Raw genomic sequence first — 25,435 nt, 5'->3', positions numbered from 1 at the left:
TTCTACTCGTTCACATGTTTTATTTATCCAGTGAAGGAAGGAAAAAACAAAAAGACAGAATTTGAAGGTGGCACAGGTTCTGAGAGGGTATCAAGCTCACATGTTCTGTTTTCCTCTGTCTAATTTAAATCCACAGACTAAATAGAAGTGCAAAGGGATGAGACGAACACTTTACTGGAGAAGAAAGTGTCTTTTTCGAGAAAGAAAACCCTCTTAAGGTTTATATCTACTCAGGGGATTCTTAGTGGAGGATGGCTTACTTTTGTCTCTATAAAAATATGACAGCATTGTATAAGCTGCCAGGGTTGGATATTTAGGAGTAGGTGGCATGGAGGATCCTGACTTGGCAAGTTTCTGGGAGTCCAGATCTGAAAGAATCCCACTGTGGCGAGAGCCACAGGAACACTGTAAACATCCTTAGTCATGGACACACAGCAACACATGGCTAAACAAGACATCACAGACCAGGACCCCCATTCTACAGATGGGGAAACTGAGGCCTGGGAGGTTAGGTGCTTTCCCCAAGATCACGCAGCTAGTTAGCAATAGGAACTCAAATTTCTTGACTTTTACTTCAGTGCTTTTGGTCACTGCATAAATAGATTCTCCTAATAGTAATTTCTTTCCCAAGATTCTAAAGTTGGCAATTTGAGCTCTTTAAGTGGAAAAAAATGGAGAAAACAAAACAAACAAAGAAAGGTTTGTGGAGAATCCTGAAAAGTTTGTTTCTGATCTTAAGGACTCATATTATGTTAGAGCTAAAAGACCAATGTTTGGGTCAAAATCAGGGAATTTGATTTTTCTATGAACACATATGACAATATCTTACATGTAGTGAGACCAGGAATAGAAGGCAGCACCACACAGGAAAGGTTAGAAAGTTAGAAAAAACAACACAGGAAAGTAAAATGGACCACGTTAGCCATTGGTAGGCTGGTCTGAACTGTTGAGTGCTTTCCAAGAACACGGAAAATGTCACAAAGTCACACTGTATGAGAGAGGAGATCCAGAGAGCTCCTGGTGGGCACCCAGCCACACCTCTTTAGGCAGCTGGGTGCATGTGTCCACGCTGACCCACTGCATCAAGCGTCCCCAGGGCCACTGAATGGAATGAGCCTGAGCTCAGTCACCACTCTGCCCACTGCCCAGCACAGCTCTGGGGCAGATCAACGCCAAAGCCTTGTCATCTCCCAAACTGGCCTGCTCCCTTGCAACACTGGGTGTAAATTAGAGAGGGGAGGGTTGGGTGGAAAAGATTTCAGGTTGCTGCTAAGGGCTGGACATTGTGAACCCTGGACAAAGTGACTGGTATCTTTGTTTCTCCCGGGCCCGGAGCTCTTGTAATGGGCTGAGTGTGGGCCTTGATGTCTGCAATTCGCTCTTTAAACCTTTGCTGAAGGAATTTCTCTTCTTTGGAGTAGCTTTTTGCGAACACCGACATCAGCAGGCACCCTGCCATGGACGTGCCCCCGATGCAGAAGAGCACGGCACCCGCCAGCTGGCACATGTCAAGGGCTCCGTTAAACTGGACAGCGTGCGTGTCCACCACCACGAAGTTGGCCTCGCCAAAGGCTTCAATTTTGGGGGGCACAAGAAAGCCCACTGCCAGGACAGTCAATCCGAGAATCACAAAGACTGTGCCCGAGATGAGTCCGACCTAGAGAAAGACACAAATAAGACAGAGTGAATGTGGTACTTCAGCTCCCTAGGGCAGGGCGGGTCTTGTTTGAAAGGAGAGACTTTTCCCAGTTGGAAGCCGACAGAATTTTCTTTTTAAAAAAGAAGATGAAAGGAGGGCTTTTCTGATTTTGATACCAGCCAGGTGCTGCCTCACTGACTTGACTTTTCCTTCGAGTTTTCTGTTTGTCTGATGCTCTGCAGTTGACAAAGCCCCTTTGGCTTATGTTGTCTCATTTGGTCTTGAGCAAGAGAAAAACAGCCCCATACCTAAGAGCTGGCATCACTCTACCCACCAGAAGCTGGCCTGGGACCCCCATGGGTGCCATGTTGTTCTGTGGGCACCATCAACCTTGCAGAACCTCAACATCAGACAAGCTCATTCTGTACTCATGACGAAGTGAGACAGACCAAAACCACTTCACAATTTTGTCTAAGCACAGACAAAAACAAGGTCATTTACAAACCAGAAAATACTATGCTCTTCCCACGCTGCATAATATAAATGACTGTTGATTCTTAACCAATTACAGTTTTATTTAGTCTCACTCTAGTCTGCCATGGAGAAGGAAATGGCAAACCACTCCAATATTCTTCCCTGGAGAATCCCAGGGACAGAGGAGCCTGGTGGGCTGCTGTCTATGGGGTTGCACAGAGTCGGACATGACTAAAGCGACTTAGCAGCAGTCTGCCTTTGGGATAGATGAGATTTATTATCTTATACCTAATCATAGAATTGTCCCTGATAATCCAAAGTAAACTCTGGCTCCTGTAGACTCTTCAGTCCTCCATGCCTACCCCACCCCCCTCAAATCACCCAACAAAAGCCCACACCCTATAATCCTTTCTCATATTCTCTTATTGAAATGCCCTTTGGTGTCATTTTCTCTCACTGTGATGAGCAATACACTCAACTTGTTCAACACAGAAGTGTGTTCCTGGTGATTTTGGCTGGAGGCCATTGACAGTGTGGAACAACTCACCCTTTCTCCAAGTTGGTGGAGAAAGAACCATGATTACCAGTTAAAGGCAAGGGAATGTAGCCTCTTGGAGGGTAGGTCACTGCCCCAAGGAGGGACAGGAAGGACAGATAGTGAGTAGCACAGGATGGGCTAGAAGCCACACGTCTGACCCCAGGCCAGTGCTCTTTCTCCTCTAATATATAGCTGTTTGGACTTTACTTGTGCAGAGGTTGAGAAACGTTAAGAGCAGCAGATGGAGATGAAACTGCATTAGCTCAAGTTCCAATAAAATGTAACCCACTGAAGATGGAGAGTGATATACCATTTGGTGGTTTAAGCTCAGAGGTTTGGAATGAACAGACTCAGGCTTGGATTCCAGCACTGCCAACTAGTACTTGAATCATAAAAGGAAAGCTACTTAAACACTCTCATTAACTTTCCCATTTATAAAATGATAAATGATAATAGTACCTACCTCATAAAGTTGTGAGGACTAAATGAGAGCATGCATGAAAGCTTTCAGCCCTGGGCCTGGCTAAGTCACGCACTGCAATAAGTAGCTATTACTACTATTATTTGGAAATGTGCCTCTTGTAAAATTATGCTACATTGGCAAGAGCATTGCAACAATCTGTCAGTACTTGGGATAAAGAACAGCTAATATAGCTTATTTTTTAAACACATTTTTCATTTCCTCCTGTTCCTAATTGCTTTTAGTTAGAATAACAAGGTTGGAAAAATAACCAAATGCATAACACCATTTAATCTTGAACATCTAAAGTATATTTATCTAACTTACTTATTATAATTCAAGGAAATACACCTTATTAGATACTTCTTTAGTAGAAAGTTGGGATAACAGAAGGAAAACATTCGTAAATCCATCACTCTAACAAAGAGGGAGGAGAGCTAATGTTAGTGAGCACTGATCATGACCCAGCCACTGTGATTTTCACTTAATCCTCACTAGCATCTCATGAGATGTAGATATTTTTTATCCCTATTTCACCTATAAGAAACTGAGGTTTATAGGGTTGAAGAAACATAGTTCAAAGTCCTTTTATTAAGCAGGTGGTGTGACTGGACTCTACCAGCTCTGTGTGACTTCTAAGCCCCACTTCCTACACTCATTCTTCCATGAGACTTCACCAACTAATATTTTGTACATTACCTTTACTAGTTTGTAAAAAATTACAATAGAGTTTGTCACCATATATAAACAAATTTCCATTATGTAATATTGTAAAGAAACTGAAAAACAGGAGTTAGTCGTCTGAAAAAAAGTATTCTACATAAGATATAAGTATTGCAGGAAAAAATTGGGTTGTAAAATATCACATTTTGGATGGCTTTCTACATTTTTCCAAGAATGGTGGCGAATCAATTCACCTTCAAAGACTAACCGTTATTTATAATGTTTAAAAAATGACTCATGTTGGAAAATTCTGAATGCCCAAACTAAATTAACTTAAATATCCATGGTGACATGCTTCGTATGTCACTAAATTACCTCCCTCCTCAAGAACTGGCACTAATTCTCCAAAATTGAGGGCAGCAAAAACGTATCCATCTTCGTTTCTAAGGTTCTTAAGAGCAAGGGAGGCCTGGGTGCTCCGTCTTCTATTTCTGTCCTGTCTCTCTGCAGCAGTCAGTCTAGTCTTGCGCCCAATAAATATTCCTGACGGACTAACTTAAACCACCAGACTGCTGAACTTGGAGCCAGGTGATTGATTCTCAGAGCAGTTTGCTCCTCAACCAAGCAGTGTTTTATAGATTAAAATCCACTCTTGGAATATCAGTCAGAAGATAAAAGGCAATCTATGCCTTGCAGATGGCAGAACTGCTCACTTCAAGAACTGCAAAGTGGCTGGCCTCCCTGAGCCTTGCCCCGGTTCCCGGTTATATCAGAGGATTGGAGAGAGAGGCTTGCCATCTGTGGAGGGGAGCATGATGTAATGAATAGTATGTAATCCCCAGGATTCTGAGGGTGCCACCAGTGCAAGTCTAATGAGGATCTCCAAAAGAGGTGCCCAGAGAGTGACTCCAAACCTGTCCAAACACATCAGGAAGAGCTTGGGGTGGTAGACATGAAGGAGAAACACTGAGAATTCTTCACTGAGAGCGTCATCATGGTGAGGAGGGATACTGAGATACATCAGTGTAATCCTGGTGCCATCTAAGCGTACTGAACGGAATAAGAAAGAACTTTGGAGTGATGCCATACAGTATCAAAAAATTTGTCTCTAGACATGGCTCTGACTTGAAGTCGTTCTAGGTCTAAGAGAAAAGAGGTTCTATTAAATAAAGTTTAAGAAAGGCAACACAGGCTTTTCTTTTAAAGGTTCTAAGAGTAAACCAGCTCTGTTTGGGGTCATGCAAAAGTCTTGCAGGGCTGCTGGGAGAGGGGCTGCCCAGAGTAGCTGGGTGCTGTGGGATGGTTAAGTCAACACCCCTAGTGAGAGAGAAGGGCCTCTCCAGGTGATGACACACTGACTGTAGAGACAGCAGCAAGGGCAGTTTTCCCTGGAGAAGGAAACGGCAACCCATCCAGTATTCTTGCCTGGGAAATCCCATGGACAGAGGAGCCTGGTGGGCTACAGTCCATGAGGTCACAAAGAGTCGGACACAACTGAGTGACTATACACAAGGCAGTTTTTGTGCTGTGACTTCTGATGACTCTGTTGACTCTGGGGAGGAGTGGTGAAAACCCAGTCTCTGCTGCTGGAAAGGAGGACTGGACAGGGAAGAGAGCTCGGATTCCAGAAATTCTGCTGCGGGGGGCCGCGAGCCAGAAACTGCTGTTATTTTGACCAACGTCCCCTTCATTGTTCTGTCTGTGAGCTGATGGGATCTGAAAATGCAGTTTACTCCAAGAAGCAGAGCTGGCAGCAGGAGCAAGGCAGCTGTTCTGGCAGAGAGGAGGCAGTCATGACTGTTGGAAGCCAGAACCAGCGTGGCAGGGAAGAGCAGCATGTGGGGAGAAATTGCTGGATGGAGCTAAATGTGAAAGGAGCCATCTGGATTTGAGGTAAAATCCAGAAGAAGCGCAGCAAGAGTGGAGACGGGCTTTCCTTCATCCTCCTCTGCCCCGAGGGCTGTGGCTGACCTCTCCTTAGCAGCACCTGAGCTCCGAGTGGTGTCCCCTGCCAGACTGATGGCAGATTCTAACCCATCTGGCCTGACCCCCTTGTAGGGACACTGAGATTTACAAAGCAATGACCAATGCCAGGCTGGGATCCAGATCCTTCTATGTAGGCCTCACTTACAGTTTCCACAGCCCTCCTGGGCAGCGTGATTCCCCACTAGTTCCTCTAGCTCTGTCCCTCCGGCCAGTCAGCACATTCAATCACTTCCATCTTCAAAAGCTATTCTAGGACCCTGCGTTCCCCTCTAGCTACTGCTTGAACTCATTCTACCCTTGGCAGAAAAGCTTAGTCCTCTACCATTGCACTGAAACCCGTTTCTCTGAGGTCACTGATGACCTCCCAATTGTCAAATCCAATTTTTGTTCTCCATGTGTATATCCTGTAGTCACTGATTTTCAGCACTCAGGCTTTCTTAAGACCATCACCAGTGGTTTTCCCTTACACATTTCTCTCCTGCATCCACGTCTACATCTTGAATGACTCACTCTTAACCTGCTTTGACAGAAACTCCTAAATTATTGGTGTTCCCCATGGTTCCAGCCCTGACTCACATCGCTTACTCAATATGTTCTCTCTAGGGTTTAATTTTGTGGCCACAGTTTCAACTCCTACCTATATACCAATGGCTTCCAAATCTCCAACTCCAGTCTAGATTTCTCTCCTGGGCTGTAGCCCCATATTTATGATAGTGAATGGGAGGATTTACACAAAGATATCCCAAATGCTCTTCAAACCTCAAATATTCAAAATGATATTCTCTTCTTTTCTGCTTAATTTCTCTGCATTCCTGCCATCCACCCATTCATTGAGTTCCTCCTCATGCTGGTAGTCAATGGACAATTAAATCTTATTAATTCTACCTCATCAGATTCTCTTGAATCTTCTCTCTCCATCACCACAGCTGTGCTAATGGTAACAGAGCACTATTAACTCTCGCCCATGTCATTGCAATAGCATTCTGATCGTCCCCCTGGCTAGGCTCATCTTTCCTCATCCATTTTTCACATGCCATCTGAGAAAAATGCTTTTTAGAAAATAATACCACGTGGTTTCTCGTAAGGGGTTCCCTTATTCATTTTTAGCAAGACTTTGCAAAGAAATCCAAGATGTAGGTTTAAATTCTGGTTTAGCTTATTCAGAATAAGGGGGGAATCTGGAGAGACTGGAACAGGAAGGAGGGGGTGTCTAGGGAGATGGGAGAGGTACCAGGATCATTTTCACTCTTACTAAGTCTGGGGAGGAAACAGTCTTGCCTTGTACCTGCCCATTGCTGTTGAACATCCTTTGAAAGTGAAAGGCTCAGTCGTGTCCGACTCTTTGCGACCTCATGGACTATAGCCTCCGTCCATGGGATTTTCCAGGCAAGAGTACTGGAGTGGGTTGCCATTTCCTTCTCCATAGGATCTTCCCAACCCAGGGATCAAACCTGGGTCTCCCACATTGTAGGCAGACGCTTTACCATCTGAGCCACATCCTTTGGGAAATTTCTCATATCAGCTGAGGAGGAGGATAATCCTGGGGTGAGGAAAGAACGATTGGGGTGAGAAGACTGCTTCCATTAGTTCATACCTGCTGTACTTTGGCTGTTTGCTGCACAATGAAGTGGCAGCAGTCTCAGTCAAGGTCAAGTGCAAGGATGAAAAAGAAAAATTCCGCGCCAGCCTGTTAGGTTCTTGGCCAGAGGCAGTGGGTGGCAGGGGGTAGGTGGGACCGTGTCACACAGGTTTTTGCAGACCCCAGCAGTTGCAGGCACTGGGGAAGTTAGCAGTGCCAGAGGCAGTCTTACAGGCATCTAGAATGTGAGGCCCAGAGAGTGTGTATAACACTGTGTGTGTGTGGTGTGGTGGTGATGGGGTGAGGCTGTTTGTTCCTGGTTGTGAGTCAACCTTCCCAAGAAAGTCTTGATTTATTACCTTACCATCTCACTGTACTCAATCAAGCTGGAAGGTTCTGGAGACATTTCTACTTCACAGCCTTTCAAAGTCTCTGTGATCCAGCTCTTGTATATATTCCCATGTTCTTCTCTTGGTTCATCCCTTGGCCTCTGTGCTCCACCCTTAGCCCAGCCACACTGAACTGCCGGCATCTCCCAGGCCTGCCATCTTCTCTCACGATGCAGCTTCTGCAATGCTTTTCTTTCTCTTGGGAAGGATGCCCTGTTCCTGTGAACTCCTCTGTGGAGTCACTTCCTCCCCAGGCTGCATCACGTTCTCCCTGCCCCAAACGCTGGGCTCCCAGGAAGTACTGCGACGCTGTCACGGTGGATTGTAACTATCTCCGTACACAACCATCTTCCTTATATGACTGTGAACGCTGTCAGGTCAAGGCTATACCTTATTCACAAGCAAAGAAATGTTGTGTTCACAACTGAACCCAGAGCCTTGTGCATGATGGACATATAAATGTTTGTTTTTTTTTTTAAAAAAGAACAGCATTCTGGGAACAAGGTTATGTCAATCCATGGATAGAGCAAAGTTTCTTAAGTGTTAGACTCTTTGGGACCCCATGGAATGTATGGACTGTATGGACTGTAGCCTTCCAGGCTCCTCTGTCCAGGCAATTTCCCAGGCAAGAATACTGGAGTGGGGTGCCATTTCCTTCTCCAGGGGATCTTCCCGATCCAGGGACTGAATCCGGGTCTTCCTGCCTTGTAGGCAGATTCTTTACCATCTGAGCCATCAGAGAAGTCCCATAAAGTTTCTAACTCAGGCCCGACTGATTCCAGTCTCCATTCTCATTAAGCCCCCTCCCACTGCTACCCACACTAAGGAGCCAGCTCAGCAGCAGAGCCCTGCTGAGGCTCTGTGAGTGTGGCCCCAGTGAGAGACCCCTGTGGCCTTAGCAACACTACAGTGGAAGAGGAGTCAAGGGGAGCTCACATCTTGAACTACTTACAAGATGCAGTTTGAAAAAAAAAAAAAGAATCATAATGGAAACACACATAATCAGTGCCTTTCTCTGTGTTGATACCAAGTACTTCACACACTCACTGGCAAGAGTTCCCTTATATTCCCTAGGAGGCACCCAGGAGTGGCTGGGGTATTCCCTTGGTAGAGATGAGGGCTCTAAGATAATCCATTCTCGGGTATTTCTGGTTGACTGTAGGCTTCTCAAAGCCCCACCTGGTGTTTTATGATTAGGATGTGAGTTTAGGATTTGGATTTTGCTGGCATATAACCTCTATGAGGCCATGGATGTTTGCTCGGCTTTATTCTCTGAACTAGGTCCAGTACTACAGGGAACAAATATTTTTGGATCTTGTTTGTGTAAAACAGAAGAGAGAAAATACTGAAATCTGGATCCTGGGGTTGGTAATTTACTGAGAGTTCGTTATTGTAAATCCATACCCGTATATTATTTGATGGATTTATAGCTTCACAAATCGTATAACCACTAGTGCTTTGGAACCACCAGCACTTGCAATATTCTGTATGTCAGAGGCATTTTAGGCTCTTGGCACAACAGACCTGTCAGGCAAATATTTGTTTTTTTGACACATAGAGAAGCAACCACCCACTTATCTGGGTAAATACAAGATGTGCCAAGCTTGGCTGTGTATTTCATTGGTCCAGGCCAGTACCAACTCCTCAGAGGTAACACTTGTACAGAATAAAAAGGCTGGCTCGACCAATTCTAATACAAGGAACCTGTCAGTAGTAAGATTTTGAATCAACAGAGGTCTTGGGTAAACCATAGTAACAACTATATTACCCAATATTTTACTTATTAACTAAATTTCCAGTTTTATTTCTATTTCAGACCTCAGTGACATCTGATAATAGGAGCGAATACATCAAATGTTTATTGAGTACCTGCCAGACATTGTACTAAGCTCTTTTCATATGTTATCTTACTTAACTCTCACAAGTGTGTGGGAGGTATTATACGTATCACTGTTAGAGGCTCATTAAGGTTAAGTTTCTCATGTTCTTGCTTAGCCATGTCCAACTCTTTGTGACCCTATGGACTGTAGCCTGCCAGGCTCCTCTGTCTGTAGGATTTTCCAGGCAAGAATACTGGAGTGGGTTGCCATTTCCTCCTCCAGGGGACATTCCTGACCCGGGGACCAAACCCACACCTCCTGCATTGGCAGGTGCATTCTTTACCACTGAGTTACCTGGTATAATAGTTATAGCTATTAAATGAAAAAGTTGAGATTTGAACCCATGTCAGCTGAGGAATTGATGTCTTTGAACTGTGGTGCTGGAGAAGACTCCTGAGAGTCCCTTGCACAGCAATAAGCTCAAACCAGTCAATCTTAAGGGAAATCAACCCTGAATACTCATTGGGAAGATTGATGCTGAAGCCAAAACTTGAATATTTTGGTCATTGATGTGAACAGCCGATTCACTGAAAAGTCCCTGATGCTGGGAATGATTGAGGGCAGAAGGAGAAGAAGGCATCAGAGGATGAGATGGCTGGATGGCATCACCTATACAATGAACATGAACTTGGGCAAACTTCAGGAGATGGTGAGGGACAGGGAGGCCTGGCGTGCTGCAGTCCATGGGGTCACAAAGAGTTAGACATGACTGGGCGACTGAACAACAGCCGCCAAGGACAGAGTCCATGCTTATAATCATTACTTTGTTAATTGCCTCTTGTTGAATTCTATTGCCAGTACATTGGAGGTTTATGTCAGTATCAGTGTCTAAATTTCTGTGATACTTCGGGAGAAAGTTGGGGATGATTGGAAATCTCTAAAACACAGAATTATAGACTAGAGGGAATCTGAGGAATCATCTAAAGCTGAACCTTCTCAGTAGCCCTTCCTACATCCTTGTCCTTTTCCTGATTTATAAATGTAACATCCGATGCCTTCTTCTCTTTTATGTCTGTACTCTCTTCTTGGATGACCTTTTCTAGTCTGGTACCTTATATACATTCTATAGGTCAGTGACTCCCAATTCAGGAGCTGAAGGCTGGTATATTTAAATACTTCTGCAGATCTCCACTTGCGTGATTAATAGGCACCTCCAATGTGGTGCTGTTGTTTAGTTGCTAAGTCGTATCTGACTCGCCAATGTAGCAATGCCAAAATAAAATTCTTGATTGATCACCCATCCTATTGCTCTCCTGGCGTTCGCCATCCCAGTGAGTTATAACATCATCCACTAAAGATCTCAGGCTGCAAGTCTTGGAGTCAGGCTTGACTCTTCTTTCTCTTATGTCTAATTTGCCAGTGTGTCTTAACAGCTGGCCTTCAAACTTCATGTTAAATCTGACTACACTTTACCATCTCCATTAACACCATTCCTAATCTAAGCCACTATTATCTCTTGCCTCTGGGTACTTCAATAGACTCTTAAATAATTTAGCTACTTCTATCTTTGTGGTTCTGTAATTTATTTTCTGTGCTATAGCCACAATGATCCTGCTAAAATATTGGTCAGGTCGCATCACTCATCTATTTGAACATTCAGGTGGCTTCTTGTATCTCTCAAGGGGAAAGCCAAAGTCTTCACACTCACCTCCGAGGCTCCACACAAATCATCTGTGTCCTGTCATTTTTCTGAATTTGTCACCTGTTCTTTCCTCCCTCTCATTCCTCTCCACCCGGACAGGATCTCTTGCTGTTTTTCAAACACACCAAACTTGTTTCCATTTCAGAGCTTTTGGACTTGCTATTTTCCCAGCCGAAATGACCTTCAGCCAAATTATTTTATGGTTTCCTCCCTCAGCTTACCCTGGTATTTGTTCAAAGGTCATCTTCTTTGAAAGGCTTTCTGTGATCAGCATAACTAAATATCAGTTCTCTATCCCTCCTTAGCCTCTTATTCTGATTTAGTTCTCTTCATAACACTTGCCACTATTATTCTTGCTACTTGCAAGATTAAAACTTGCTACTTTCTACTATTATTGTGTGGTTTATTTGTTTATGGTATGTTTTCCATGACAGATTGTAAATTTTGTAAGGGCAGGGACTTTTTCTTCTCCCATTTACCACTTTAATTTCCAGCACTTCGCAACTTTTTGAATGGAGTAGGTACTCACTAATTACATACTGAATGATTGAATTTCTTGTCCAGCAAGTCTCCTACCTTTCAAGGAAGCTGAAGCTCATAGAACTTTATGACCACATATCTAGTAGAAGTAGGGCAGGTAGACTGACCACTGTATAATGCCTCAGCATTAACTCTCTCCAGTACTCAACTATTTCTTTTAATAATAATTATTGTAACTTTTAAAATGATACCATCCAAACCTGTAGGGGAGGCTTAAAGCATGTTTTGCCTTTGAATGGCTTTCATAGTTGGTGAATTTATGTGGCACAATAATAACCGTCGCAAAAACAATAATGATGGCGATTATACCTATTTACATTTCACCTGAAAATCAACAACTGTGCTGTGTTTAGAGGCTTTCTTCCCAAGATTTACAGTCTCCTTTCCTAAGGAAGAAAACTGCACTTAGTATCACCAAGAGGAATGCACACACAGAATCCCAGATCTCTCTGTTCTCTGCAGCTGAATTACTTACCGTATGAAATGACTTCTCCATTTCCTGAGTTAAATCCATGCTCTTTACTTACCTTCCAGAATACTGAGCTCCACCTGTTGGGTGATCTCTGGATCTGGAAATCATCCTCATACTCCCAGATGGAAGTGGTACAGTCCTCATAAAACTGGTGCAGGTAGGACCGGACTCCGTAGCGCTGGTGCCCGGCCTCCGTAGCAGCCTGTGCCTGTCTGGACCCACAGACGTTGCTGCAAGAACTCATCCTTCTTGGCTGGAATGACAACATCCACAGGCATCAGCCCAATGAGCTCTGGCCTCAGGACCAAAAGGCACATTAAAGGTAAAAACCAGGCTGAATAATGTCAGCCTAATTAAACAATGCTCTTTTTCTGGGCAGAAAAGATACCTTTAAAGACTTGTCTTTCTTACCCAAGCTGGTCTTCTTTACTGAATGCAAAATCACCCCAAACACTCAGTGACCAGAACTGGTTCTCCATAAGCGAAACGAGACATTAACAGTGCAGCATACTTAGATGATGCAAAAATTTAAGCAGGAAGTGCATGAGAAATGCAGCAAGGAAGCTGAGATTTTCAGTTGTCTTGACAAGAAATCTTCAATCTCTTAGAATCCGGTAGTGTTTACACTTTCATGTTTAAGAATTAGGCAGGTACTCTCACTTGCTACAGATGAAATTTGTCTTGGACTGTCCTCTTCAATGCTTAACCATGTTCCCTTTTGGAAGCTACATGATGTTACATAGCAATTTGAAATTCTGCCTTTGTATCCAATTGAGAAGTTGTACAGAAGCTTCATTAAAAAGTTGCTGAGCAATTTGTGCTTCATACTTTATTAATCACAAATGGCTTGGTCAATAATTAACACCTCACTGACTCTAACTCCAGATATTTCAGGCATTATTTGTTGATACATCTGATCACATGTGATGCTAGAGCATAATGTAGAGAGTAGACCTACTTTTTACTATTTCCATTTAGTGTCTACTATAAATAAAAATTCATGTAACTGTTTAATGAAACTAAGCTCTAGGTAGGTTGTTTAGGATGCTGCCTTCTTCAGATGGAAATTTCAATTTAATTTGATCTAGTTTGACCTTAAAGAGAGGCATTTGGTTATTAATACATGGCAAAAACAAAGAAACAAGGAATTACTGAAGGACAGAAATTTTGGTAAGAGAATTCTCATTCTGTTTTTTCTTTAGTTTTCTGATCTCCATATAAGCAGACCAATAGGTAGCTGGAAATGTGAAATACTTTTTTAGATTTTTCAATTATCCTTTAGATGGTTTTCCCTGTATGGGCACAGTTTAAAATCTAGATAATTTTCCCTGTCTCAACGTGACAAAGCAAGGAACAACATTCAAAGGTATCTTCCTACTGGACCAGGGTTTCTCAGGGCCTATGTTATATAATACAATAAAAAGACAGATTAAGTGTTTTCAATTACTTGTCATGAAACCAAAGCAGTATTGTTTATATACAAGAAAAACTTAATCTAAAATTCTAGGAGGTGTTCCTGTGTGGCCACTTAGTTTGGTTGGATATTATCATGGGGCTAAATGCAAAGTTGAACCAAGGGATTCACTGACCCATAGCCACAAAGTGAACCCTTGAGAATAGCTTGCAACTGTGTGCCCTCAGCCACAAGTGGGTTTTGGCTAAAAGTTGTAGTCAGATTCAGGAAGATATGGCCCTGATCTTAGAAAAACGATGCAAACAGGTGTCACTGATGGTGACTGATGACCTCATCTCTTTAAGTGTTGGTCAGTGTTACGTATAGTGCCTGCCTTCCAGTGGCTTCTTCCTGTCTCAGGTCCTATTACCTTCTAAAGAAATCAACCAGGAGGAGAGAGCAGGGAAAGAAATGTATGTGTGTGTGTGTGTGCTTGCTTTTTAACATTTCAGACGGATATTATTTTGTAACAATATCAAGATTTCAGAGTGTATTCTGCCTGAGTAGAGCAATAACATCTAATAGACCAAATTCTTTTGTTAACCTAGTTTTCATATTTTAAATGCTAGGATGACCTCTTTAGTACCTTTTATTTCATGCTTACACAATGAAGATGATTAATAAGAGCCTATTAGTGATACAGTGATATAGAAGTAGAATAATTTTAAAGGCACTTTCTTCTAAGACATTCTAATAAACTTTCAGTCAAGGGAAGAAGGGATTAGTATTACTAAGTCTGCTTTGTCATTGAGGAAATTGAGGCATAGAAAAGTTATCTACTAAAGGTTACATGAGTCAGGGAGTAGATGAAAGATGACAAAACAATAAATGGTAGTATGGATTGATTAATAGATTTGCATAATCAGAACCAGCTCATACAAATACATATGTTCAGGTTTTCTATAAAGCAGTAGAGACTTTAACATTAAAAAAGGCCAAAAATAGATATGATAGATATAAAAAAATTCCCTCATAACAGTAGTAAGAGTTATCTTCCTTTGATGCTGAAGTTGTCCTTTCTCAGGATTTAGCTTTGGTGCAGAGCAGGACCTTGTGACATACTGGAGTCATTCCCTCACAGCTTGTTTCCAGAGCTCTAGGTTAAATGTTTCTGCTTTAGAGGATGAGACCCAGCAGTCCAACTTGGCTAAACACGATATGGGTAACATCATAAAAGAGAGAGAAGATGTCATAAAACAAATGCTTTTGAGCCTGAGTGATAGATGGCTCTACTCTAAGTTAGAATGGATTTTCAGTGATGTTAGATACATTTCAGAAGAGAAATCCCAAGGAGTCTTATTCTCTTCTCTGGGCATACAAAGTACAAGGACATGGCTTTGGCTGTGACAGCCACACAGAGCAGAGAAAGGGCTCTAATGCTAGTTTTTGATTTGCAGCTTACTGGTATTGACATCTTAGGCAAGCCTGGTAACCTCTCTGGGCTATGGTTTCATCATCCTTAAAATAAGATGGCTGGACCTGATGACCTCTAATTCCTTCTAGATGTAGTTTTTTCAGGAGTCTTTGGCCATGAATTTACAGAATGAGTTTATTTTTGTTGGATAAACAACTAGGTTTGGGGATTTCCCTCCTCCTCCCAAGTTCTGAATGATTGGTTGTTAGAGTGGTTTATTATTATATACATAAAGCTTCAGTTTAAAAGGTGTATAAGCTACTAGTTAGATTAGTTACTTGGTATTCAGCAGACTGAACAGTTGTGTGTTTGTTTAATGTTATTTCAGTAGAGGTAGTCCCTGGGTTTCATACATCTTTCCAAACATATCATTTGTTGGGATTCACTCTTAGAGGAGATGGATCAGTTGGCAAAACATGAATTTTAAACTATAACATGTTATAGTAGAAATTTTGCACCTACAAAATCTCAACAGAGAGTTATATTCCTCATAGGAAAGTCAGTAACTTTTTGTCCTAGTATAGAAAATGTCACAGTTATACTTGGTTGGTTGACACCTCCAATATTATAAAGAGAATACACAAGGTCATTTCAAAACATCACGTTAAAAGCTGGGTGATGATTACATGATAAAGTAGAATAGAGAAGAAAGTGATGGTATGTGCAAAGGCACTTTAGCTTGTCTTAGCATTTATTTAATGAGTAAGGTTTCATGAGGATTCTGGTTTGTGTTTTGATAGGTATAGTAGCATCAGCAAAAACAGTAATGCTAAATCTGTGGCTGTTGTTAGGTGATGGATCCTGAAGGGGCTCCTTTCTTTAGAGAAAGCTTTAACATCCCAAGAAGTGTATGCATAGGGGAGGTCAGTGAAAATATTCTCTGATAGTGTATTTAAGTGAGTCCTTACGAGTATTCATTTCATACACATTCTAGAGAAGCCTGCTGCATCCTCACTGCCAGCATGGCCTTCCTGATGGAGAACAAGCAATGTTAGTGTCTGGTACTTGGTCATCTATGGAGTGGGAACTGCCTTCATTCTTCCAGAAGGACTTTCTGGGTGTGGATAAGTGAGGATACATCCATAGTCGTCTTCTTTTTCTTGTATATGGTATCTATCTTAACTGTTGTACATTAAATGGATATTCAGTTCTTAGCAACATATCCTACCTATTATACACCAGGGACTCATAGAGACAGAAAAATCATTCCTTAACTGCCCCTACCCCCCAACTCTTCTGAGAGGCTTTCAACATGATAAATATCAGCCCACTATCACTCTCTATCCCCTTATCTAGATTTGTTTCTCTTCATAGCACTTGTTATTACCCAGTCCTCTGTGATGTGGTTTGTCTGATGGTCTAATAGACTGTATACATGATAAACTGAAAACTTCTTGAGGCCAGGGACATTTTCTATCCTGTTTACCATTTTGAAATTTCTTGGCACAGAGTTCTAAATGAGTTGGTGTGGATGATGGTCTGAGTGGTCCTTGATTTTTCATTCCTCCTTTCCTTCGGTGCTTTTAAAGCACTAGTTATATGCTAGATTATGTGAGACGCTGGTTACAAAGATGAGTGGGGCACACATTTTGCTCTCAGTTGACTCTTGGGCTAGAAGAAGAAACACTTAAGAAGTAGTATGTGCAACAAAATGGGCGCTGAAACGAGGTATTTACAGCAGGAAGAAGTATAAATACTGAGAATCCCTTGAATGACTATTCAGCTAACAAACCCATGCATGTGTTACCATAATCCTTATGTGTGCCACTACACTAGATATCAGTTTTTGGAAATTTGAATTTCAGTCTAATAGGAACAGTTACTTTTTATTTTACTTGAAAAATGTTCACAGCCATGAAAATAGAAATAAGGTTTTATGCCTCATGAAGCCTTAAGAATACCAGAGATTTTATATTACTTGTCTTCATGGTCTCCTCGAGAGAAGTGAGGGAGAAAATTGAGGCCCAAAAAGTATGAGTATTTTCCCATGGCTCTATGTGTGAGTCAGCTGTGAAGCCAGGCACAGGCCTTGTTCTTTTTATTCTCTTGGAAAGATCATTCAATTTTTTCATACTGTTTTTCTCTCCCATAAAATCATTCTGAGATAATGAGAGTGAAGTTCTCATTAAGCCACTTCTGGGCCACAGATGCAAGGTATATGTACAAAGCTGATTTAGATAATTTATCCAATACCACACCAAAAGGTCAATTCACTTAAAAGAATCAGTTAGACTCAGAATGGATGCAGGATGGCATGAAAGCCTGCTAACAGCTTTTTCACTTTTAAATCAAGCATTCTGGAATTATATAAGCATGAACTTAAAACTTGAAAATGTGTTTCTACTAATGAATGATGGTTCATTCAGAGATACTTCAAAGTCTTGGGACACTGGTAGAGATTGCAGCTCTCCAGTGTTAATTTTTATTCCTTCTAAGTTGGTGGATAAGCAGTCACTCCTATAATTTTTAAAGAGGGAGGGGAGACAATGAAATGCAGTTATCTTATGACTTTACCTCTTTGAGATGTATTTTTAAATTAGATAAGACAAAGTCCCAAACCAAAATGAGCTGAGCAAAAGACTCCATATTCAAGCTAAACTTCTTTATCGATGTGCAGATCACAAGGTGCTTACTAGTTTACATGTGACAAAGTTTGAGTCTTACCTTTGAAATTTTCCTCTTCCTCTTCTTGTTGTTTACTCTTTGACCTTTCCTTTTAATGGCTCATTCTTCAAACCTAGTTAAGAATAAAAATCTCTGCAGAATGTGATCCAGATAAAAGTCTAAATTTCATAAGTCATTTTTATAACTTGTAAGGAATCATTTAACATTGACAGAAACATTGACAAAGGGCTTCCTGTTCAAGAGCAGAGATAGTTTTTTTCTTTTTAGAAAAGTACAACATATTTTATAACTTTTTAATGGGCTCTCATGAGAGTTTATAAAGGAGATAATGTAAATGAAAAGGACTTTGTAAACTATAACACATTATACAAATATATTCTTATTTTGATATAATTCTATTCCATGCAGTCAATAATACCAACTAGACTGACCCACTTGTGTTTTACAAATTCTAAAGAAAAAGATTACTAGCTTCTGATAGAGACTCCAGACTTGATCTCTTTGATGCCTGTTCCATTATAATGTAAAATAATCTTATAGCCATTGTGTTTTCTAATCTATTTACATGCATTTTAGACTTATTAAGGCTCTTTGGATGATTTACTCAAGAGTTGATTTTTTTTACTCCTATATCCATTTTCTTCCTATCATGATCATTTTACTTTTCATCTGCCTAAGAAAAGCAGGTGCCCATGCAAGATTTAATTAAAAAGCCATTGCCAGCTCTAGAGCTATTGGTTTCCTACATTACTCTAGTCATGTGAAAGAAAATAAGAACTGGGGCGATATTTCTCAAGAGGCGTTAAGAATTCTTTCTGATGAACAGTTCCCCATCCATCTTCAGGAGAATCTCAAAGGCTTGAGGTGTGTAAGCATGGCTGAGGCCTGAAAAACTGTTTTCAATATTTTCCTGGTTCACTTTGTATGTACCATGGCCAAACCAACCTTCTTCAAGACATTAGTTTGTTCTGAAATTTTATTGTATTTCTGGGTCTGGATAAGTAACAGAAAACAAGTCTGTCTGTCTTTCATCTGTGCCTCTTTCTCTCATTAAGTGATCCCCTTTTTTTTAATCTGTCGTCGTCCTCTCTTTCTTTGAAAAAAATTGATTCCACACATGCCCTTCACCAGAGGCTGGCCTGGTCTGGAGTCCAAGGAGCTGTTCAAGGTGCTGAAAATATTTCTGCTACAGAGCCAGGAACCAATTAAGTAAATAAAAGCTGTTCAGCTGTTTTCTTTGAGGTCATCAGCTTTGGTCGGACCTGCACCCAACGCCCCATTCTAACAACACAAAGAAGTAGGTGCTGAGATCATATAAAAAGTCAAACATCTTTAGATAAGGTGAAGGAGAGGAAAGGGCAAGGAGCGGATACATTCAGCCTGGAAAAGAAATCAGTTCAGCTTTGCAGACCCCCAATACATATCTTTTTACTCTCATCTAATATTACAACTTTTCTTGTCTCACGGGAAAGAAACTCCTGAGTTCACCCTGTATACCTCCCAAATTCTTACATAACATAAACCACAAACCGCCAAAGAATGGAGTTGGTTACTCCTAATTTGTACATATTGGTGGATTTTAACATGCATGAATTTCATAGAGATTTGTGCCCATATAATAAACGTAGTCGAATTAGGTGTGTGTGTGCGTGCTCGCCTGTGTGTGTGTGTGTGCGTGTGTGTGAAAGACAGAGAATATGAATATTTGTGCATGAGGAGAGAGAAAGGAAAGAAAAAGGGAGGAGAGGGAGAAAGACAAATCGAGCCTAGAAAACCTCACCCCTGGGCTCCGCAAGGCTTTACCTGCCCCCTTGCGATCCCCTGACCCGTGGAGCAAATGCAGCCAGTTAGCCGCAGATCTCTCGCTGGGGTCCCATCGCCGCCGCCGCCGCCGCCGCCGCCGCCGCCGCCGCCGCTCCCGCCTCGCCGAACTCAGCCTGCGCGTGATTGACAGCTGGGCGTCCCGCGTGCCCGCGCAGCCGAGGCCCGCGCAGCCGCTGCCGCCGCCGAAGGGGCGCGGATGTGCAGCGAGTGGGCGGGGCCTGGACTGGCCAGCCCTGCTTCCTGCCTGCGTCCCGAGTCTGGTGGTCCCCGGGCCTTCTGGAAGGCGGGGTCCTGTGCCTTGTGCAAGCGCGGGGCCGGGCACCCTCTCTACCTTGTCCAGTGTTCTCCTGCCCAGCACCATGAATGGACCTAGCAGGCTCCACACGCGTATTTTTTTAGGTGGTCGGAGAGGCAGACTCACACCACCCCCATTGGTAGAGGCTTCTCCGGAGCCTATTTTTTTGTCCTTGATGAGACACGAGGTGAGGAACTGCGCGGCTGGCAAAGCGCTGCCCACCTGAAAGAACCTTCTCACTTCTGTCAGCGGTTGGACACTTTCAGTGTCTCCTCTTGTCCCTGACCCCAGGGACTTACGTGGATGAGATGGAAGAATGATGAAGAAAATGAATTAAATGGTGATATTTAAGAAAAACACACAAATACACGAAGGCAAACACCCTAGAAAATTACCTGTGAGCACCTCAGAAAAATGTGTGTAGGTATGGGCAGCTTAGCATATAAATACAACGACCCCTGCTTCATGAGACTTTCTGGAGACTCCTGGTAAGTGGTCTATGATGAAAATGATCACTAAAATAGTTAATATTTGCACAGCCATTCTACACATAAAATAACATCCAATATTTGCACAGTGTTTTCTATGTACCTTTGGATTTCTTTCTATCTAAAGTGACTTCAATCAGTGAGATAAAGTAAGATATCAGTTACATATGCCAAGATGTCTTTAAAATGTGAATTATCAGCATTATTTTGCCTTGTACAATCCATGGTTTTTATTTATCAGCTTAACAAGCATTAGGGAACAGAGAAGATAATTTTGAAGCAGCTAAGTGTTCACTTCAAACACACTGCACAATTTCCCTGAGTTATATTACATAGAAACATTTACCAGTGAATATCTTATTAATTCATTATTCAACACACATTTATTGAATGTCTGCCATTTAGAGCACAAAGGGAGAGATACAAACAGAAGCATTTTGGAAAGTCACAGAGAAGAGAGGTCAGGTGAGGTTGCAGACTCCTGAGCTATTTTCCAGAGGGAAGCTGTGATTTGGCCTCAGCCTGCCTTTGTAACTTTATATTTCATGGCTTGTCTTCCAAGTTCATTTCTCATCTCACTGAACATATTCTGTGTTCTTCAAGCACAGCTTGCACCTACTTCCTTCCCTTTATTTACTTCAGTGGTTTTCTGTGCTTTCCGCCTCATATCGGTGTCTCCAAGTGCTGCCCATTTGGTCCTAGCATGACCAGCATCTTTTTCATACAGAGTTCTTTGATACACTTGAGTACGATTCATTGTTCTTTATTTTGACTATATATACACACATATATGAAAATCTCTATCCTTACCTGTCTTGTACTGCTACGTTTATTTTTGCCTTGCATTCAGTTCAGTTCAGTTGCTCAGTTGTGTCCGACTCTTTGTGAGACCATGGACTGCAGCATGCCAGGCCTCCCTGTCCGTCACCAACTCCCAGAGCTTACTCAAATTCATGTCCAATGAGTTGGTGATGCCATCTAACCATCTCATTCTCTGTTGTCCCCTGCTCCTCCTGCCTTCAATCTTTCCCAGCATCAGGGTTTTTTCCAATGAGTCAGTTCTTTGCATCAGATAACCAAAGTATTGGAGTCTCAGCTTCAGCATCAGTCCTTCCAGTGAATATTCGGAACTGATTTCCTTAGGAATGACTGGTTGGATCTCTTTGCAGTCCAAGTGACTCTCAAGAGTTTTCTCCAACACCACAGTTCAAACATCAATTCTTCGGTGCTTAGCTTTCTTTATAGTCCAACTCTCACATCCATATATGACTACAGGAAAAACCCATAGCTTTGACTAGACGGACCTTTGTTGGCAAAGTAATGTCTCTGCTTTTTAATATGCTGTCTAGGGTGGTCATAGCTTTTTTTCCAAGGAGCAAGCGTCTTTTAATTTCATGGCTGCGGTCACCATCCACAGTGATTTGGGAGCCCCTCAAAATAAAGTCTCTCACTGTTTCCATTGTTTCCCCATCTATTTGCCATGAAATGATGGGATGGAATGCCATGATCTTAGTTTTTTGAATGTTGAGCTTTAAGCCAACTGTTTCACTCTCCTCTTTCACTTTCATCAAGAGGCTCTTTAATTCTTCTTCGCTTTCTGCCATAGGGTGGTGTCATCTGCATATCTGAAGTTATTGATATTTCTCCTGGCAGTCTTCCAGCTTGTGCTTCATCCAGCACATTTCATATAATGTACTGTGCATATAAGTTAAATAAGCAGGGTAACAATATGCAGCCTTGATGTTCTCCTCTCCCGATTTGGAACCAGTCTGTTGTTCCATGTCCAGTTCTAACTGTTGCTTCTTGACCTGCGTACAGATTTCTCAGGAGGTAGGACAGGTGGTCCGGTATTCCCATCTCTTTCAGAATTTTCCACAGTTTGTTGTGACCCACACAGTCAAAGGGTTTGGCATAGTCATTAAAGAAGAAATAGATGTTTTTCTGGAATTCTCTTGCCTTTTCAATGATCCAGTGGATGTTGGCATTTTGACCTCTGGTTCTTCTGCCGTTTCTAAATCCTGCTTGAACATCTGGAAGTTCACAGTTCGTGTACTGCTGAAGCCTGACTTGGAGAATTTTGAGCATTGTCTTGCTAGCGTGTGAGATGAGTGCAATTGTGTGGTAGTTTGAACATTCTTTGGTGTTGCCCTTCTTTGGGACTGGAATGAAAACTGACCTTTTCCAGTCTTGTGGCCACTGCTGAGTTTTCCAAGTTTGCTGGCATATTGAATGAGGCACTTTAACAACATCATCTTTTAGGATTTGAAATAGCTCAACTGGAATTCCATCACCTCCACTAGTTTTGTTCGCAGTGATGCTTCCTAAGCCCTGGACTTCACATTCCAGGATGTCCAGCTCTAGGTGAGTGATCACCATCATGGTTATCTGGGTCATTAAAATCTTTTTTGTATAGTTCTTCTGTGTATCCTTCCTACCTCTTTTTAATATCTTCTGCTTCTGTTAGGTCCATACCATTTCTGTCCTTTATTGTGCCTATCTTTGCATGAAATGTTCCCTTGGTATCTCTAATTTTCTACGACATCTCTAGTCTTTCCCATTCTATTGTTTGGCTCTCTGATCTTCTCTATTTCTTTGCATTGGTCACTGAGGAAGGCTTTCTTATCTGTCCTTTCTATTCTTTGGAACTCTGCATTCAAATGGGTATATCTTTCCTTTTCTCCTTTGCCTTTAGCTTTTTTTCTTTTCTCAACTATTTATAAGGCCTCCTTAGACAACCATTTTGCCTTGCATGGGCATTATTTATATATCTATTTACTCTCCCTCCTTATGCTTGTAAACTCCTGAAGCAAGGATTTACCTACCATCCACTATGTAATCTACACTATGTCTAGTACCGTCAATTTGTAAAAATTGAGTACTCACTTATGGTAAATGAATAAATTAGTAAATGAGTGATGGGATCTGGAGATGAGCCTTGACAGGTTGATATGGTTTGGATAAATGGAGGAAAGAAGAGAGTGTTGTGACAGGTTCAGGGAATAAAAAAGCAGAAGATTCAGCTTGCAGACTCAGTTCTCATTTTTGTTCCTGGGATGTAGGATCCTTAGGAGGATGGAGAAGGGGCTCCATATAATTTGTTTACTCACTGATGAAAGGCAGAGCCTTCAGCCACTGGACACTTTGGTGGTGGCCTCAATTGCTCCTGGGTTGGGTGCAGCCTGGTCAGTCTCTGCCTGCCTGGCAGTGAGCCTGCCACACCAAGGCCACAGTGTTCTGTACCAGGCAGTAGCTTGTGATTAGTATGCTCTCTGTGTTCCTGGACAGAACAGATGTCTTGTCTGCTTTTTTCTGCTTCACTATGATGGCAGGTTCCCAATGATCAGGATCCAGTTTCACATTTTCTGAAATCCTGGGCTGAAAAATTCTGTTTGGTCAGTTCTGAGACCCAGCCTCCCTCTTTGCAGGAGATCTTTACAGATTTGTGTGGACAGAGGGTGCAACAGTACTTAGCCTTGAGTGAGTGGGAGCAGGTGACAGGATGGAGCACTTTTTTCTCTTTCAGATATTTCATTGTTTGTATATAGTCACACCTTGAAGATATTGCAGATTTGCTTCCAGCCTATTGCAACAAAGCAATTATAGCAATAAAGGGAATCCTAGCAATTTTTTGGTTTCCCAGTGCATGTGAAAGTGAAAGAAAGTGAAAGTGAAGTCGCTCAGTCATGTCCGACTCTTTGTGACCCACCGAGCTCCTCCGTCCATGGGATTCTCCAGGCAAGAATACTGGAGTGGGTTGCCATTTCCTTCTCCAGGGGATCTTCCCAACCCAGGGATCAAACCCAGGTCTCCCGCATTGTAGGCAGACGCTTTAACCTCTGCACCACCAGGGAAGCCCCAGGGCATGTAAAAGTTATATTTACATTATACTGTAATATATTAAGTATGCAGTAGCATTATATCTGAAAATATAAATAATTTTAAATGTTTTATTGCTGAAAAATTCTTTTTTTTTGTTTTGTTTTTAGGTGGTTTTATTTTATTTATTTATTTATTTTTATTTTTTTAAATTTTACTTTATTTGAGCCTTTAGCAAGTTATAAGTTTTTTGTAATAGTAACATAAAAGATCACTGATGATAGATCACCCTAACACATGTAATAATAATGAAAAAATTTGAAATATTGCAAGAATTGCCAAAATGTGACACAGAGACACCAAATGAGCAAAGCCTGTTGGAAAATGGCGTTGATGCACTTGCTTGATGAAGGGTGGCCACAAACCTTCAGTTTGTAAAAAATGTAATTCTGTGAAGCACAGTAAAGGAAAATGCAGTGAAATGAGAGGTATATTTGTATGTAAACACAACGTACTTTAAAATTTTAATTTATTTATTTGGCTTCCTCTGGTCTTAGTCGTGGCATGCTGGCTCTCTGATCTTCTCTGCGGCATGGGGGAGCTTTAGCTGTGGCATGCAAACTCTTAGTTGTGACCTGTGGGATCTAGTTCTCTGACTAAGGATGGAATCTAGGCTCCCTGGATTAGGAGGGGACGTCCCACAAGGGAAGTCCCACAACAAACTTTTGTACATTTATTTTGTCTCCTAAAACTTTACTGAATTTATTGATCAGTTCTAACTTTTTTTTTTTGGTAGAATCTTTAGACGTTTATACAAGATCATATCACTCTGAAACAAAGACAACTTTACTTCCTTCCCATTTTTTTCCTCTATTCCTTCCTTCCTTCTTCTCTTTCTTTCAGTTCTAATAGAAACTGATAGTCTAATTAGTGCTTTGAATTCTTGGAGAAACGAAAGCATGCTTGTATAATGTAAAATGCCTAAGTTTGTGTGATAGCTTCTTCTCCCAGCTTACCTTGGCTCCAGCTTTGCTGGTTGCATGCACAAGCCCTAAAAAAAATGCCATCTAACTAAATGACAGACCTTGTATAAAGCAGCTTCTCTAAGTTCCAGGGAATCAGTGCCAAAGGCTTCCTCTGTTTCAGATTGCTGTCATGGAGACAGATAAACATAAGCTAGGTGCTTTTCAGCAGGTGTCCAAATACCTGGGTGGAATACTTGGTCCTCCAAAGTGTTCAAACAATGAAAATATAAAAC

At 41.8% G+C, this 25,435-nt stretch overlaps 1 protein-coding gene across 1 annotated transcript; it reads right to left on the bottom strand.

Annotated features, from left to right (window-relative positions):
• On the bottom strand, positions 1-19,703 carry NRSN1 (neurensin 1). The gene is made up of 4 exons (XM_040249921.1): positions 19,558-19,703; positions 17,794-17,866; positions 12,318-12,515; positions 1-1,657 (listed from the first exon to the last, which is right to left on the bottom strand). The coding sequence occupies exons 3-4, from the start codon at positions 12,504-12,506 to the stop codon at positions 1,259-1,261; spliced, it is 588 nt and encodes a 195-aa protein (XP_040105855.1). The 5' UTR covers positions 12,507-12,515; positions 17,794-17,866; positions 19,558-19,703; the 3' UTR covers positions 1-1,258.
• Between the last annotated feature and the right edge of the window lie 5,732 nt (positions 19,704-25,435).

The sequence above is a fragment of the Oryx dammah genome, unplaced genomic scaffold (genome assembly GCF_014754425.2).
Source record: "Oryx dammah isolate SB20612 unplaced genomic scaffold, SCBI_Odam_1.1 HiC_scaffold_11, whole genome shotgun sequence".
Lineage (NCBI taxonomy): Eukaryota > Metazoa > Chordata > Mammalia > Artiodactyla > Bovidae > Oryx > Oryx dammah.
This window is presented reverse-complemented; position numbering and strand designations above follow the sequence as displayed.